This window comes from Hylobates moloch, unplaced genomic scaffold (genome assembly GCF_009828535.3).
Source record: "Hylobates moloch isolate HMO894 unplaced genomic scaffold, HMol_V3 SCAFFOLD_9, whole genome shotgun sequence".
Classification (NCBI taxonomy): domain Eukaryota; kingdom Metazoa; phylum Chordata; class Mammalia; order Primates; family Hylobatidae; genus Hylobates; species Hylobates moloch.
In genome coordinates, this window is record NW_026652284.1 from 30,673,591 (window position 1) to 30,692,582 (window position 18,992).

Below are 18,992 nucleotides of genomic sequence, written 5' to 3' on the forward strand. Positions count from 1 at the left end.
TGGTAAGTGGATTACATGGGGGCAACCAATGCCAGTAGCCCCGAGGGGCTAGACCAAGGTCCTAACAGAAGTAGACACTTACCCCAGGCTGGGCTTTGTAGACCCATTTTAAGCATTGCATCTACTTAAATGCAATGCAAATGCTTAACATATTATCACAGGATAGGAACAGAAAATACTGTACTAATTTGGACCACCAAGTTACATTTCTTCAGATGAAAGGACACATTTTATAGCCCACAATGTCCAAAAGTGAGCAAAGATAGCTCATATCAAATGGACCTATAATGGTGCACATTATCCTGAGAGTAACAGTTCCATAAGAACAGGAAGGAATGGGCAGTTAAAACATTTGCTGTCTAAAACGAGGGGAGACAAAAGCATTGAAGGCTGGCTGACATACCTTCACACTCAACATGAGGGGGCTAACGGAGGGTCCCCCACTGGACAGATTTCTCTGCTTTGCAGGATAAGAGGAGAGGGGGCAGGAGAGGACGCTGGTGTGATGATGCAAGTCTTCTGCACAGCACTTCAACTTTCTTTTTTATACCTGATGCAGAGATGCAACTGCTGGTGTTGGACTCAGGGATGTTTCCTAAGCAAAAAACCCTAATTATACTTTAAAACGATGTCAGAATTCCTAAGGGTCTGATGGGGCAGGTTGTGCCTTCACCCTATCTGGCGAAATTGGGGTTAACAGTGAATGCAGGTATATTGCCTGGTGGTTAAAAACAGCTCATTAGTTCTGCACCTATATAAACGTACTCTATTTGAATGGGAGCAGACAGAGCAAGAGGTACTTGCTAGCCTATTATTGGTAGTCTAGTGAGAATACTAGACTAGTATTGCTGCCTGAAGTCTAGAGCAGCACAATGGCTGAATCTAATGTCTCTTCCAAAGGTGGAAAACTTTGGTCATAAATGGACAGACGGAGGAATAGTAACTGAGGCTGAAGGAATGAATAAATGGGTTATGTCATGAGCGATGAGAGAGATCCGATATTACATTAACAGCTTGAAAAAGGCTCAGAACAGTAGATGACATTGTCTCTTAGCTCCATTATACCAGACTCCTAAAAGGGTGAGGTCATATATTGCTAAGCCACTCCTGGCAAGATCCAACAGAAGCTGGCAAACCTGAGTGGCCTTGCCCTAGGAGGTATTTTCATATGACAGAATGATGGACTGGACTAATTATTGATGGCTGAATGGAATTCTAGGAATGTGCCAGTATCTTTTGACTTTTATAATCTTCTCACTAAGGGGTTCATGGCCAGGGGACTAGGGCATCATAAGAAAAATATATTTGGTCTACCCCCAGTTCACAGAGATCCTAATGCCTTTGCAATCTCCAGGGAGATGAGAGTGTCTTTTGCATGCTGGGGAGATGGCTAGGGTTCCCTAGACTGCTCTAGGTTGGAGCTGGGCTGGTCATCAGAAAGACCTCCATGTGATTAGAGAGTTGGGACTCTCAGTCCCACCTCCCGACCTCTGTGGAGCGGACAGGGGCCTGGAGATTGCGTTAACTGCCAATGGCCAGTGAGGCAATCATTCATGCTTATGTAATGGAACCTCATTAAAAACCTTAAACGATAACAGGGTTCAGAGAGATATCCAGTTGGTGAATGCAACTAGATGCCGTGAAGGTAGCACACTTCGAACTCAAGGACAGAAGCTGCTGCGTTTGGGACCCGTCTGGACCTTAGCCTAGGTACCTCTGTCTGGCTATTCATTTGCATTTCTTATAATATCCTTTATAATAAACTGCTAAATATTTTAAAAATCTTTGAAATACACAAAATTAAAAACACAAGAGATGTGGCTCCTGCCTGTAATCCCAGCACTCTGGGAGGCTGAGATGGGAGGACTGCGTGAGCCCAGGAGTTTAACAGCAGCCTGGGCACCATAGCAAGAACTTACCTCTAATAAAAATTTAAAAATTAGCTGAGTGTGGTGGTGCATGCCTGTAGTCCCAGCTACTCAGAAGGCTGAGGTGGGAGGATCGCTGGAACCCAGGAGGCGGAGGCTGCAGTGAGCCATGATTGCTACTATACTCCAGCCTGGGTGACAGAGGGAAACCCCGTCTTAAAAACAAAAACAAAAACGAGAACAAGAGACTACTTTGCAGACCTCAATGAGAACAAATTTGAAAGCCTAGATGAAACATAGTTGCTCAGGAAAATAGTCTGCCGAAATTGACGCTGCTAAAAGAAAAACCTTAGCTGAATTAAGTTTAACAGAGTTTAATTGAGCAAAGAACGATTTGCAAATCTGGCAGCCTCCCAAGCCAGAGTAGACTCAGAGACTCCAACGCAGCTGTGTGGTGGAAGAAGATGTATGGACAGAAAAAGAAAAGCGATGGACAGAAACAAAAGTGAGGTACAGAAGCAGCCAGATTGGTTACAGCTCAGCGTTTGCCTTACTTGAGCAGAGTTTGAACAGTTGGCCACCTTTGATGGGCCAAAACTCAGTGATGGGCACAAGAGTAGGCTACAGTCTGTATACGACTCTATTTAGGTTACAGTTCATGATGTACAGAGAAACCTTTAGGCTGAACTTAAAGTATGTGAGGAGGCAGAGTTAGGCTAAACTTGATTTAACAACCCAATATACATAGAAAGCTTAAATAGAACAGTTTCCATAGAAGAAAAAGATAGCCCAAAGAACCACTCTGCAAAGATGCATCAGGTCTGTAGACTTTCACAGGAGTTTACCAAATCTTCAATGAAAAGAGAATCCTAATAGACTGTTCTAGAGCAGACAACTCAAGAAAACTTCCCAACTGTTTTTACGAAGCAAGGATAACATTGATAGCTGCGATAGGCAGAATAGTGGACTCCACCCGGCAAAGACGTCCACATCCAAATTCCTGGAAACTATGGACAAGTTCCTTTACCTGGCCAAAGGGACTCTGCGAATGTGACTAAGTCATGGATCCTGAGATTGGGGCGTGGGAGTATCCTGGAGTATCCAGGTGGGGCCAGTGGGATCTCAAGAGTCCTTATAAAGGGAAAGGGAGGTGGTAGGAAGGAGGGTTAGAGAAGGAGATGTGACCCCAGAAAACAGAGGAAGGTGTGGGTTGGGGAGAGACTGATTTCAAGATTGGCTACATTTTTGTATTTGAAGATGGCGGAAGAGACCATGAATGAGGAATGCAGGCAGCCTCTAGAAACTGGAAAAAGCAAGGACATTCTTGCCTCGACCCCCAGAAGATTTCAGCCCAGTAAGATTCATTTTGAATTTCTGACCTCTAGAAACACGAGAGAATAAATTTGTGTTGTTTTAAAGGCACAGTGGTAATTTATTAGAGCAGTAATAAGAAACTAATATAATATCTAAGAGATAACGCTAGTAAAAACAAAAATGAAATCACAGATTGGTATCGTTTAAAAATATGATACAAAAATCTTAAATATTAGTGAACAGAATTCAATATTACGAAAGCAACACACAATGACCCAGTGGAATTTATTTCAGGAATGAAAGGATTCATTCTTACCAAATCTATTAATATAATATACAATAATAATTTAATAGATCTAAAGAGAATAATTATCTGAGCATCTTCATAGATGCTAAAAAAAGCTTTTTCACAAATTCAACATTCATTCAAGACAAAAGCACTAAAAAAAAGAACTGATGGCTATTTCCTTAACATGATAACAGTATATATAACTGAGTCCTAAAGCTTGCCTCTTATTTAATAGAGAAACTCTAAAAGCATTTTAATTGAAATCAGGAGCAGGGTAACATTATATTGGAAGTATTAGTTCACTCAATTAGACATATCTCTACATATCTGTAGGTACAAGAATAGATGTTGAGGCTGGGCGCGGTGGCTCATGCCTGTAATCCTAGCACTCTGGAAGGCCGAGGTGGGCGGATCACCTGAGGTCAGGAGTTCAAGATCAGCCTGGCCAGCATGGTGAAACGCTGTCTCCACTAAAAATAACAAAAATTAGCTGGGCATGGTGGCAGGTGCCTGTAATCCCAGCTACTCAGGAGGTGAGGCAGGAGAATCGCTTGAACCCAGGAGGTGGAGGTTGCAGTGAGCCAAGATTGTGCTACTGCACTCCAGCTTGGGAGACAGAGCAAAACTCTGTCTCAAAAAAAAAAAAAAAAAAAAGAATAGATGTTGACAGATGCACGTGTGTCTCTTAGCTCTATCCATCAAAAGGATCTATATGCCAAGACACCTCAGCAGCAATTTTATACACCTCAGACCCAGATCTTGGTGTTCAAATGCCATTCCCCTTTAAAAGGAACTGGGGCCGTTTGGAGAAACGGCTGTTTCCAGATGTGGAGTGGCAAAAATGCAAGATGAACCTGGAACATGTTTTTAGGCCAGAAAGCAATGAGGTGGTCAAAAAATGATGAGGATGCTTCAGAAGTACAGGGAACCCAGGTGCAGGGACACCAGTGGCCAAATCTAAGACACTTTAATCATCAAAATAAATAATGATAGCAAGAGAATATCCATGGAATAAACTGAGAATGAGTCCATACTGATAGAAATAAATACACAGGAGAGGAGGAGAATCTTTTTCATATGTTTGAAACAGAGTCTGGCTCTGTCATCCAGGTTGGAATGTAGTGGTGCTATCTCAGCTCACTGCAAGCTCTGCCTCTGAGTAACTGGGACTACAGGTGCTGGGACTATGCCCAGCTAATTTTTTAAATGTTGTATTTTTAGTAGAGATGAGGTCTTGCTATGCTGCTCAGGCTGGTCTTGAACTTCTGAGCTCAGGCACGTATTCCTCCCACCTCGGCCTTCCAAAGCGCTGGGATTACAGGTGTGAGCCTCCATATCTGGCTGGGAAATCTCTTCTTTACAGTACAATACTACCTAAGAAATGCAGGAGGAGCCAGGCGCGGTGGCTCATGCCTGTAATCCCAGTACTTTGGGAGGTTGAGAGATGGGAGAATCGCTTGAGCCCAGGAGTTCGAGACTAGCCTGGGCAATATAGTGAGACCTTGTCTCCACAAAAAAAAATTTTAAAAATTAGCTGAGTGTGGTGGAATGCGCCTGCAATCCCAGCTACTTGGGAGGCTGAGGTGGCAGGATCCCTTGAGCCTGGGAGGTCAAGGCTGCAGTGAGCCAAGATTGCACCACTGTGCTCCAGCCTGGGTGACAGAGCAAGACCCTGTCTCAGAAAAAAAAAAAAAAAAAAAAAGTAAGCAGGAGGAATTACAGAGTGGGAGAAATCATCATTTGCAGCCATCATGGTAACAACAAATCATTCAGGCAGAAATGAATCATGAATGCCTTAAAAGCTAGTAGATGAATTACTTATTAATTAAAAAAGAAAAAAATTATAGTGGCTTCACCTAGCAAACTCCACCTTTGCCAAGTAATCAAAGGTAATACCACCGAGATGTCACGCAGCTCCTGATAAGATATCCCGAGAGCACAATATGTGGTATTCCTGACAAAAATCCACAGCTTCAGTTCAATCCTGATGAAACATCAGATAAACCCCAATAGAGGGACATTTTACAAAATAACTGGCATGTACTCTTTAAAATATCATGACTGATAATGAGAAGTTGAGGAACTGTTCCAGATAAAAGGATACTCTAAAGAGGTGAGTTTCCTGCAGTGTGTGATTCTGGATTGGATCCCAGGGCAGAAAAGCAAAAAATGATGAATATGGCATTATTGGGACAATTGTTAACATTTGAACATGAAATGTGGATTTGACAATTGCTTTATAACAAGGTTAAATTGCTTGATTTTGATAAATGCATAACAGTTACGTAAGAGAATGTTTTTGTTCTTAGGAAATACCTCCTGAAACATTTATATTTAAAGGGGAATGATGTTTGCAAATTACTTGCAAATGATTCAGAAAAAAAGGTGTGTGGAGAAAGTGAGTGAAAGAACAAGAAAAAACAATAAAGCAAATGGGGTAACGGTTCTTGAAATTACTCTTGCAACCTTTCTGTAAATGTAGTGTTATATCAAAATAGAAAGTTAAACTTAATCGATATTAGAACTTAAATTTTCCATGTGTCTCCTGGTTTCTGCCTGTCTTCAGCTCAAAAAAGGAAACCTTTTTCTTGGGTCATTTGGAACCTCTTTATTCAGAGAGAAAAGGTATAGATAGGCTTGTTCTGACAGGTGAATTTTCAGAATAAATGTAGATGATTTCACGTTACAGATAATTATCCCCCAATCCCGGAAACAGAAAAGCCGTGAATCCACAAAGAGAAATTCAAGAACATACCCAGGTCGCAAGCCAAGTCACATTTCTTTCTGGATGACACTTACTTACTTTCAAAAACTTAACCACATAATTACATCATGCTATATTCCACAGATGGGTAACTTAAGAGGTCATGCATGCATGGAATTTTAACTCTACCTGGAGCAGTGTTATAATTAGCAGGTGCTGACGGTGTCATAAGAAGCGGAAGGGATTGTTTCTGCAGACCCAGGCTGACTTCTGCAGCTTCTGTGGCTTCTTCTCTTCCCTTTTGGCATATCACCTCTGTACCAGCCACAGGAACAAGGGCAATGTCCTGAAAGTACCAGGCTCTCTTCTTCCTCAGTGTTTGTATTTATTTCTAGAATGTACTTCCCTGCCTCATTAGCCCAGTCAGCTCTCAGCCTTCAAGATTAAGCATCATCCCCTCCACAGAGCCTCTCTGGCTGTTCCCTCAGGTTGTGTGAACTCCTCCATTATGGCATCATCTATATCTGATTCTGGGTACCTGTGCTCAGTAGCAAATTGAATTTCACCGGGCCAGGTGTCTACAGTTTCAAGAAGCAAGCGATGGGTTGCTTCTTGAAACTGTAGACACCTGGCCCAGTGAAATTGGATCAGAATTTCACAAAGCATTATATATATAGTTTATTGCTTGTTGCTATCTGGCAGGATATGTTAATTAATATAGCTATTCTCTTCCAAGTCTCATTTCTAATGGTACTAATTTAAATTTCACAATGGAAGGAGCCCGAACAGAGTATCTGCATTAATATATCTGCTCCTTTCTCCTAAGCCCTTCCATGTTTTGCTGAGCTCTTTTTTTTTTCTGAAGGCACAGGGTTTCCAATATTTGCACCAAATTGGTATTCATCTTGGGTGATTTTCATGCTACTTGAAACATAATATGTTTTAGCTTGAAATGGAATTTCATTTAGGCTTTGAAATTTCAGGGGTTCTGATTTTGGTGTCCTGCTAGTATCCAAAAGCAAATTGTAAATTGGCTTTTTGATACTAGCAGGACACCAAAATCAGAATTGGCCATAGTAAAAAGACCATACATTTCTTTGTTTTTTGAGACAGAGTATCACTCTTGTTGCCAAGGCTGGGGTGCAATGGCATGATCTTGGCTCACTGCAACATCTGCCTCCCGGGTTCAAGCCATTCTCCTGTCTCAGCCTCCCGAGTAGCTGGGATTACAGGCGTGCACCACCACGTCCAGGTAATTTTTTATTTTTAGTAGACACGGGGTTTCTCCACATTGGTCAGGCTGGTCTCGAACTCCTGATCTCAGGTAATCTGCCCACCTCGGCCTCCCAAAGTGCTGCGATTACAGGTGTGAGCCACTGTGCCTAGCCGGTTTTTTTTTTTTTGTAAGGTGAAAGCAAGTTTATATTAAGAAAGCAAAGGATAGCATTAGGAGATATACCTAATGTTAAATGACGAGTTAATGGGTGCAGCACACCAACATGGCACATGTATACATATGTAACAAACCTGTATGTTGTGCACGTGTACCCTAAAACTTAAAGTATAATAAAAATAAAAAAGAAAGTAAAGGAATAAAAAATGGCTACTCCACAGACAGAGCAACCAGAAGACCATAAATTTCTAACCTACATAATTTTATGGATGAATTGCAGGAATAGCTATTTATTTTACAAATGAAAGTCAATTAATGTTCAACCATAAAGATAGTCTAAAAATAGAAATAAATATATATGTCATTTATAGATGACTACCTTGTGTGTGGTTAATGGCTGATTGTATCTACTTATTGGTAAATGCACATAACTTTTCCTCTTTATTAATATAGCACTGACATTAAAAACTGCAATTTTGTCATCCATTAATGTGAAGATAAATGTCCTTCAAAATTCCAGGGCTCAGCCAGGCGCAGTGGCTCATGCCTGTAATCCCAGCACTTTGGGAGGCCGAGGTGGGAGGATCACTTGAGCAGGAGTTTGAGACCAGCCTGGCCAACATGGTGAAACCCCATCTCTACTAAAAATACAAAAATTAGCCAGGCATGGTGGTCTGTGCCTGTAGTCCCAGCTACTAGGGAGGCTGAGGCAGGGGAATTGCTTGAACCTGGGAGGTGAAGGTTGCAGTGAGCCAAGATTGTGTCATTGCACTCCAGCCTGGGCGACAGAGCGAGACTCCACCTCAAAAAAAAAAAAAAAAAATTCCGGGGCTCTTTGATACAATTTATCTCTCACTATTCCAATTTATTATCGAACATCAGTCAAACAATAATATGAATTCAGGGCTTACTGTTCAGGTAATATTTTATGAAATTCTTGTGTATTATTATGTATATGTATTATCACCTTTTTAAAGATGAGAAAATTCAGCCATAATAAAAGAAGTTAAATAAATTGTCCAAGAGAATCAGTATAGTGTAGAGATTAACAGCACAACTAGAACCAGACTCGCTGGGTTTGAATTTCACCATTTATCAGCTGTGTAATCTTGGGAAAGTTATTTAGTCACTCCGTGGCTTAATTTCCTCATCTGTAAAATGGGGATAATAAGCTGGGTGTGGTGGCAGGTGCCTGTAATCCCAGCTACTTGGGAGGCTGAGGCAAGGAGAATTGCTTGAACCTGGGAGATGGAGGTTGCAATGAGCCAAGATGGTGCCACAGCACTCCAGCCCGGGCGACAGTGTGAGACTCCGTCTTAAAAAAAAAAAAAAAAATGAGGATAATAATAGTACTGACCTCACAAAGTTATCGAGAGGGTTAAATACATTAATATATGAAAGCATTCAGAAGAGCACTGGACCATAGTAAGTGTTGTAATACTGTTAGCAAATGGTCCTCAAATTGGGAAGTGATGGAGCCAGAACTGACCCACAAACCAATGTGACCCACAAAACTATTCTCGTAACTATTTATGTCACCTAATCTGATCAGCCCAAATCCTCTCATATTATTTCTCCCAGTTTAATGCTCTTGAATGTCTGCCTATTGCTTTTAGGACAGAGATTACATCCTTTGATGTAGCATGTAACTAGGGTGACCACATTTTTCGTTTGCCTGGGATGGTCCCAGTTTGTATCTGCTGTACTGGTACCCTGTTCAGTTTGGCATTTGTCCAGAATTTTTGATATTTTAGCTTAGAAAATAGTTTTAAATACAACTGTTTTATAGATCTACTGACTAGTTCATTGGTAAACAAATACATAACAATATTTATATAGAATTAATATAAATAATAATTAATATACATAATTAATTATTTTTAGTACTCCTCCCCCATGGTCAAAACATCCCTGTTTGGAAGAGAAATCATATCATCATTCTCCATATAACACGCTCCATAAAATAGGCCCTGGTTGCCTTTTCAGCTCATCCTTCTCTTCTCCTTCCCTTGCACTGTCACGGAACTGATCATAAGTCCCCACATGAGTCTTGCCTTCTGGTTGGACTGACTTCCTTTTCCATCCTGTGTCTGGATCACTGCACTGTTGCCTTCAGGATGCAGCATAAATGCCAACTCCTTGGAAAGCTTCCTTTGATTCCTCGGGGTTGGGTTGGGGCCCTATCCTGACTCTTATGACGCCATATATTTCTGGTCAAAGCACTTTGCATCGTGCATTCTAACACCAGACTGCACTCCCTGTGAAGGCAGAGTTTGCACAGAGGTGGTCGTTTCGATTCTTTCTGTCTTTATTTGTTGCACAGATGAATGAGGGCACATTTTCCCCCTATATATTGAAACTGATTAAAGATACATTTCATTCTGCAGTCTGGGGAGGATCTTAAGGGGTTCTGCACGTGCTATACTTTAGTTTCTTCTCTGGCACAAGAAACAAGGCCTTTGGAATAGAGTCACTATTGGAAAGGTAAGAAAAATGATGAACACCCTCTGACAGCTTAAACTAACCCAAGTCTGACAACCTTACCAAGGTGGCCACTGTTGTCACCTCTGCCATTACCCAGCTCTCATGGCCGAGCTTTGGCTGGATTTTGGTGCCTAGTGGCCACTCCATGACACACCTCTGTGCATGTAGTGGCCCTGGCTCTGACCTATACCCTAACGACCTTCACCCCAAGTGTCCTCAACACCTTAGGGGGCCAATCTCACCTCCAGCCCATTTAACCCCGAACCCTGCCCCTGCTCCATCTCTTGTTTGAGCATCTGAAACAGAAAAGTCCATACTGCTAGTAAGACAGCTTTAAAATAAGGTGGAGTCCCTGAGACGTGACAGGGAGAGGAGAACCCGGGAAGCTCCACTAGAGTAACCTACAGCAGGACAGCGAAGGTTTGGTTTGTTCTTCTCATCTCAAGAGGTTCAGGCAGTTCAGAAGACGGAATTGAGTGCTCAATTCTTTTTTTTTTTTTTTTTGAGACGGAGTCTCCCTCTGTCGCCAGGCTGGAGTCCAGTGGCATGATCCCGGCTCACTGCAAGCTCCGCCTCCCGGGTTCACACCATTCTCCTGCCTCAGCCTCCCACCATCACGCCTGGCTAATTTTTCTTTTTTTTTGTATTTTTAGTAGAGACGGGGTTTCACCGTGTTAGCCAGGATGGTCTCGATCTCCTGACCTCGTGATCCGCCTGCCTCAGCCTCCCAAAGTGCTGGGAGAGTGCTCAATTCTTGGTTGCCTGTGACTGATGATGGAGATTGGTGGTGCTGATGAATACCTTTTCATCTTTCTTATAAAATATACTAACACACTTTAGAATTCATATCACTGAAATTCCCTTTCCCATACTCTTTCATCCATATAAATGTCCTGCATTCAGTATTATCCTTTACCAGTGACTCCACCACTTATTGGGGCTTGGCCCCTGCCAGGGTCTGTTCTAAGCATGCCCACCAGCGAGGCTGGGATTTGAACTCAAACTATTCAGGGGCTCCAGCATCCACCCCCATGACCACAGTGCTGTACAGCACTAACATATGGCTGTGTCACCCACGGCCACCTTTGGCACACACTGTCACTATGGGGGAGATGAGTCAAAATCAGCGAAAGCAATGTGGTCAGAGTGTGGTTGCTGAGGGTGGAGCTCGTCGTGGTCTAACAGCCCAGAGGGCTTGAAGCAAAGGATCAGGAAGCAGCCCTGCCAGAGGAAGGCTGCCAAGAACTGACCGCCTGCCCCACACGGCTACGGGACACGTGGCCACGGCTGCCAGGAGCTCCTCTTGGCCCTCAAAGGGCAGCAGCATCAGCTTTCATACGCAGTGGGAAAAATAAACACCCCATCAACCTGTTGATTTTTCTTTATTTTGCAACACACTTAGAAGATGCTGCTTTCAAATGAGCCACAAATTATTTCCTAAGTCATGAGTGCCACCTTCTGAGCTGTGCTCTCCCTTTGAGCTTGTCCTAACTGGAAAATGACCAGGGTGAGTATGCAAAGCATTTCAGCTGCCCCTCCTGCTTCATGCACAGGGAACAGCAAAAGGAAGAGAAAAGAAAAGATAGAAAAGAAAAGAAAGAAATTGAGCAGCAACAGAAAAAAACTTGCTTTATGAAAACCCTCTAAATAAGTCTGAAGATTAATTTTTGAAAATCCACTAAAAAGAAGCCAGTTTAAAAACATTTATTTAGTTCATCTTGTACAAGATACATTTAAAAAAATGCTCTGTTGAATTTCCAAATTTCAAATTCTTCAGATCTGGTTCTTATCATTTCTCTCAAAGTCTTTTGTAATCAAATTTCATGATAAAAAACTTGTTTTTTTTTAAATTAGTTTTCTAAAACTATCAAAATCTGAAAGAATTAAGACACTGAAACTTCCTAAGTGGCTCCATCAATGGAGGGCTGTGAACTGTTGGACCCCACTGGAAGACAGTAGTTCTCCTTGCATTTCTGTACATACTTGTTTTCCATCTGTTCTCATTTAATCCAATAAGATACAAGGAGCAGGTAAGGCCACATCAAACACTGCATTTGGGTGTTTAGTGAATTCCCAGGTGTGACTAGGCAGATATTTTCTGAGAAACCCATGTCAAGATTTCCTGCCTGCCATGTGGATATCCACTGAAAGATGGCTTGCCTTACAGACTATGAAATGGCAAAGTCTGAAAATGCCAGTTATTTTGAGTTATAAAGTATCCTTAGATCTGCTCTCTGGTAAGGAGCTTAGAAGGAAAAAAAAAAAAAAAAAGCAACGGGTAACACCATGTTGCCCCTGCACACATGCTTTCAACAACTAAAGTTGCCAAGATTATGTGAAAATGACCTGAGAAACAATTGATTATCTGGCCCACTGAGTGGTGGTGGCAGGGATCAGGGAAGGGGAGGGTCCCAGATGCTTGTCATTTACACCCAAAGTGCAGTTAAACATAGATTCTTCCTTTCAAAGTTGGCCAGGGGTGACTTCATGGAGAATGGCTCTCTGACTCATCCCTGACCAGCCTTAAGTCTTAAATAATCTGTGAACACCCTTTTATCTCTTTCATGACACTAGACTGAAAATCCCTTAGCTATAAATTGAGTGCCTCATAAAATAACTGTAAAGTCAATATTTAGAGGTAGGTCCATTTATAATATTACACTTTGAAAATGTCTTAATGTGACTGATGGGAGGCAGGCAAGATCGTCCTGGTGTGTGGGATGTTACCTCAGCCCATACCCAGGGGAGACCAGCTCAAGGGTGGGGTCTTCTGCTTTGTCTTATGTGTACTGGGAGTGACACAGGGTTGGTGTGGGGCAGATTGAGGACAGTTAAGATGAAGAACAAGAGAAAATAGAAAAAAGAAGACAAACATAAATGGCTATAACATATACCCAAAAGTCCAGCTTCCTTTGTTTTCATCTTCCCATTTCTTTTCCTGTTGTCATTTGGCTTCTTGTTGGACTAATGACCTACTCTCTAAAAGGAAGCATCTGAGACCATCGCTCTGGAAGTTAGAGGGGCCGAACAGGGTGCCGGGAACAGCAACATTCTTTGGTATATTAGTTTTAAAGATATTAATAAAGATGAATAAGATATTAATATAGATAAAGAAGATATTAATATAGATGGCATTTAAGTTCACATTTCTTTGACGGATGTTTTTCTCCCAAGTGGATACATTAACTAGGGTACTGGTAACGTCCGTGCCACAGTTTTGTCTCAGCAGAGGCGGTAAGGACAGTGCCCAGCTGCTTCAGGTGGCAGACCTGCCTGAGGTCTGTGCTCAGAGTAGAAAATTAGCAATGGCAAATATTGCCAGGTGAACAAGTGACACGGCCACCAGGAGCGTGCGTCTCCCCTCCAGAGCACAGTGAGGGATGGATGAGGGTTGGAGGGGCATAAAATGACAGGGCTGAGGGTTGTTTATGGAATGTTTGTGTGTTGTCTTGGTGCTATGTTGAGACTATTGAGTGTCTTTATTTATTTATTTTTAGAGACAGGGTCTCTCTCTGTCCCTCAGGCTGGAGGTCAGTGTCACTGTCATAGCTCACTGCAGCCTCAACCTCCTGGGCTCAAGTGATCTTCCTGCCTCAGCTTCTTGAGTAGCTGAGTAGCTGGGACTACAGGTGTGCATCACCACACCTGGCTAGTTAAAAAATTTTTTTTATCTCACTTTGTTGCCCAAGCTAGTCTCAAACTCCTGGACTCAAGCGATCCCCCCAGTTGGCCTCCCATAGTGCTAGGATTACAGGCGTGAGTGACTGTGTGTGGCCTTTTAATAGTGTCTTGGCTCCCGGTACTCTGTCCCCAACTCCTAGCACCTTCTCTTTATTCACCACCTCTCTGCAGAGCTTTCAGAATCTTACGGCTGCTGCTTTTCACCACCAAAGTTAATGAATGAACATCAACAAGGAAATTCCTTGTTTCCTCCAACTTCGGCCTTAGAGTGCTCTTAAAATTCTATTAGTCATTTTGTGCCTTTGATGCTATATTTAACAAAAATCTCCAACCCATTTTCATGAAGCTCCCCCACCAAATCAATGTGTAAGTACCACAAAGAAAATAAATCTGCCACCCTTTCCCGGGGCTCCCAAAGGCCATTCTGTTTTTTTTCCTTCACATCATTCCATGCTTAAAAGCATCATCCAACAAGCAAACAAGCATGGGAGTGAGTAAATGCTCTGGGACATCTTGATGGGACAGTGAGCTGATTTAAAAGCAAAATGACAGATCTGTGATCAATGACAAAACATGGTGGAGAATGCTGTTAGAACAAGCATGCACCCCCAGCTGTGCTCTGTGCAACACGGTAAGAAACAGAAATTAGTTGAAATGACTGGATCATGCAATTATTGGGGAAGAAGCTGCCGAGAAGAATAAAAAAGTATGAATACCTGTGTAGGCCATAGCTTCCTCCATCTTTATTTCCTGATATAGGAAAATACAAGAGTAATTTCTGTTAGCTTTAGAACTTATAAAACCATTCACTATATAGTTTTCCATGCACAACATCTAAATCCTAGAAAGAAACATATGGTGTTAAATACAGACAGTGCTGAAGCCCAACAGAGATTTCCTATTAGGTTCAAAATGCGGATTGAAAGCTATGAATGAAAAGGTTTAAGATAAAAAAAAAAAAAAAAAAGAGTTCATATGAAAAAAATGGGTCAGTGTTAAAGGGAGGAGAGCCCACTTAAAAGCATTGGGAAAGGTACTTGCAGAAGTCCATGTAATTCTCAGAAAAAGTTAAATTTTGGTTATTTTTAGACAAAACATTGGAAAAAAACGGGCCAATAATCATCTCCCACAGGAATAGTCTGGAAGGTGGAGAGGATGGCTTGAAGTGAAACAGCATAACTGGCTCCACCCAGTGTGTCATTTCACCATTAAGGGACTCGATCAGATTTCACTAAGTAGAGTTGTTATGTCACCACCAATAAAAGTCCTATGTTCTTTTGGGGAGAAATATCTGGGTATAATATTTCTAGTGCCTCTAATGGTTGGTTGAGATTCCAAGTCTTTGCAGGCTTGCTTTCTTTCTTTCTTTCTTTCTTTCTTTCTTTCTTTCTTTCTTTCTTTCTTTCTTTCTTCTTTCTTTCTTTTTCTCTTTCTTTCTTTTTTTTTTTTTTTTGTAAGATTTGAGGAAAAGGTCAACAGATAAGCAGGATATTTGAAAAGATTTGAGCTGAGTGGGGTCAGTGACCAAAAGACCTATTTTGCAAGTCCAGTCTGCTCTTGACTGATAACTGATTCCACTAAGTGTTAATTGAGAGGTGTTGATTGAGAACTGAGGGTTTATATTTTCTTAGGGGACTCCCAGAACTCAAAAGCCTTTGTGACCCTACAGTGATGGAGATGACAGGTGGTGATGTTGATAATTCTGGGATGGGAATCCCTACCCCTTTCAAGGCATGTGACCCAGAAAGCTGCCCACTTTTACTGCTGATGACACTGGTTCTGCACCAGGCTCACAGAGAAAACCCAGTGGCACCACAAAAAGCTCCTGCAAACTGCACCCAAATGCCTGTGAGTCCAGCTCTTCACCCTTTTGGAGTTGACATGCCATGCCAAGGTCCATGCCCTTGCCAGCTTTAGTTCTTCCTCCTTCCTTGTATGGACAGCTGGTATTTACATTTCTGCAGAAATCATGAGGAGGAAATGAGTATTTTCATTAACCAGAAAAGAGCTGGGTGGACACTGAAAAGAACTGCATCTCCATGAAACAAAGGAGAAATAAGCCAGTTTAACACACAGAGCTGGGAAGGAACATCTGGCTGATTCCATTCAGACCCTCTTATATTTTTAGATCCCAAGTTAATGAATTGCTCCAATATCTCTAGTTTCAGATGAAAAATACTGGCAAAAGAAATCTAATTCAGTGTCATAGGTAGGGATCTAACCGGGGGAACTCCAAACTGGGACAGCAGAAATAGAGCATTATGTCTTTCCATCAAAGTTCTCTTAAAAAAAGAGAATATCCTGGTTTACTTAGAGCATATCTTCAGACTGTTGACAGCAATAACAAACAAATACCCAAAGCTTTCATCTCATCTTGCAACAGATGCTTCTATCAGGAATCAAGGTTTACTAATAGAATAGACCTGTGGGAGATATTGGAAGGAAATGCTCACCAAATCTTTTGGTGGATTAAGATTTTCACTAGTACACCCAGAGCTAAACTTACAGATCAAATTGTATTTAGAATTGCCTGGAAAGTGTCTCCTCTAAGTATCTTGAACTATATGTTTCTGTGCAATTAAATGTTTCCAAGAGGGAAAGCTCAGTAACACAAAGAATTTTCCAGATAAAATAGAAAAAATAGTATTTTTTTCCTTACCAACATCAAGATTCTTAGGTCTTGGGTTGCACTGCTTATATCCTTGACAGCTTCTGAGCTCCATTAGTTGTACGTGTAGCTGATTCAAAATGCCTCGTTCTACCGTGTGCACTGTATTTGTGAGCTGTGAATGCAGACAGGACAGTCTATTTAAGCTTATGTCTGGTTATCCTATTTCCAACAACCTTCATAAAATGAACATATATTGTCTTACCTGATAGGGATCTGTATTCATATCAAAATACTCCAAAAAGCCAGTAGCAAACTCACAGAAAAGAAAATTATGCGTCTCATTAACTGTACGCAAACACCAGTAGGTGTTATTGTTAGAACTCGTGCAAGCACAGAAAGATCCCACTGTTGGGTAAAAAAGAAAAACACAACAAAACAAAAAGAGTGAACAACCTTAGGCAGGCTTGCCATTCCAGCGTTCCCCTATCTTTACACTTTAAAGTTCACAATTTCTTTCTTATCAATACTGTGGTTTCATGTTAAGAATAATAATACCTTTCCCCCCGTATGTAAATTTGCTGTGAAACTAGGTGAAAATGGGAAAAAAGATAGGCTTTTTATGGACTGAAGACTAAAGTAAAATTTCAGGCACATTAGTTTATTCTCCCCTTAGCTCTGTTATGCAGTGGTTTCCAAAGAGGGGTGAGTGAGGGAAGTATGAGAAGAAAAATATCAGAATTTCTATTTATTCTCTTTTTACAAAAGAAAAATGGTTATTTAATAAAGATATGGAACTAGTACTCTCACTTGTTCTATATGGCAGATGGCCACATGTCACCAATGAAGCATGGAAAGATGGGATTTTGCAACCAAGAAGGGTTTAGAGAAGCCTTAAGCCCAGCCTGGAGGATTTGGGATGGTCTCTGCAACACTCTAGCCTGAGCTAGGCTGTGACCACAAACATCTTTTATAGCACATAGCCCTCTGGTTAACTTGTAGAATGTATGCAGAAGAGATGTCCCATTTATAATCAACTCATCCACTCTTCTGTTTACAAAAGGGCACATGTCCCAAATTTGCTGACCTTTCTTGAATTTCAGAAATGTGCTGCCTAACAAGTATTTTTTAAGAGATGGGGTCTCTCCATGTTACCCAGGCTGGACTAGAACTCCTGGGCTCAAGTGATCCTCAGCTTCCCAAGCAGCTGGGACTACAGGCACGCACCACTGTGCCTGGCCCAGCAAAATTTTTTTAAAAACAATTATTAGGTTGGTGCAAACGTAATTACGGTTTTTGTATTGTTGAAGTTTGCTGTTTGATATCGGAATACATTCTTAAATAAATGTGGTTATATTAATCATCATTTTAATGGGCATTTCTTGCTTTATGTTTTTGCTAATAATGTATTACTTGCTCTTCATGTTTATTTTAGACTATGGAAATGGTGTTAGACAAAAACTAAATTCGAGTGATTTTCTTATTAGAGTTCAAAATGGATCATAAAGCAGCAGAGACAACTCGCAACATTAACAAAGCATTTGGCCCAGGAACTGCTAACAAACATTCAGTGGAGTGGTGGTTCAACAAGTTTTGCAAAGGAGATGAAAGCCTTGAAGATGAGTAGTGCAGTGGTGGACCATTGGAAGTTGACAGTGACCTTGAGAGCAATCATCGAAGCTGATCCTCTTACAGCTACATGAGAATTTGCGGAAGAACTCAACGTCGACCCTTCTGTGGTCATTCGGCATTTGAAGCAAATCAGAAAGGTGAAAAAGCTCGATAAGTGGGTGTCTTATGAGCTGAGAAGAAAATAAAAAATATCGTCGTTTTGAAGTGTTGTCTTCTCTTATTCTATGCAACAACAATGAACCATTTCTTAACCAGATTGTGACGTGCGATGAACAGCTCAGTTGCTGGAACAAGAAGAAGCTCCAAAGCACTTCCCAAAGCCAAATTCACACCAAAAAAGGTCATGGTCACTGTTAGGTGGTCTGCTGCTGTTCTGATCCACTACAGCTTTCTGAATCCTGGCCAAACCAGTACATCTGAGAAGTATGTTCAGCAAATCAATGAGATGCATCAAAAACTGCAATGTCTGCAGCCGGCATTGGTCAACAGAAAGGACCCAATTCTTCTCCACGACAATGCCTGACTGAATGTCGCACAACCAACGCTTCAAAAGTTGAACAAATTGGGCTACGAAGTTTTGCCTCATCTGCTGTATTCACCTGACCTCTCGCCAACCGACTACCACTTCTTGAAGCATCTCGACAACTTTCTGTAGGGAAAACGTTGCCACAACCAGCAGAACGTAGAAAATGCTTTCCAAGAGTTCACTGAATCCGGAAGCACGAATTTTTTTTTTTTTTTTTTTTTTTTGAGGCGGAGTCTCACTCTGTCGCCCAGGCTGGAATGCAGTGGAGCTGTCTCGGCTCACTGCAAGCTCCACCTCCCAGCTCACACCATTCTCCTGCCTCAGCCTCCCGAGTAGCTGGGACTACAGGCGCCCGCCACCACATCCAGCTAATTTTTTGTATTTTTAGTAGAGACGGGGTTTCACCATGTTAGGATGGTCTCGAGCTCCTGATCTCGTGATCTGCCCACCTCGGCCTCCCAAAGTGTTGGGATTACAGGTGTGAGCCACCACG

At 41.7% G+C, this 18,992-nt stretch overlaps 1 protein-coding gene across 12 annotated transcripts in view; it reads right to left on the reverse strand.

Annotated features, from left to right (window-relative positions):
- SULF1 (sulfatase 1) overlaps window positions 1–18,992 on the reverse strand; it is a 201,515-nt gene that overhangs the window by 4,229 nt on the left and 178,294 nt on the right. For 3 of the 12 annotated variants that reach the window (XM_058444283.1, XM_058444282.1, XM_058444281.1), the window contains 3 exons: window positions 16,607–16,749; window positions 16,393–16,516; window positions 14,323–14,483 (listed from right to left, as the gene is read on the reverse strand). In XM_058444283.1, the coding sequence (XP_058300266.1) occupies window positions 14,323–14,483; window positions 16,393–16,516; window positions 16,607–16,749 (428 nt within the window). Of the gene's footprint in view, window positions 1–14,322; window positions 14,484–15,336; window positions 15,692–16,392; window positions 16,517–16,606; window positions 16,750–18,992 lie in introns of those variants that run through there. The other 9 variants (XM_058444278.1, XM_058444279.1, XM_058444280.1 and 6 more) reach the window with 6 other exon arrangements.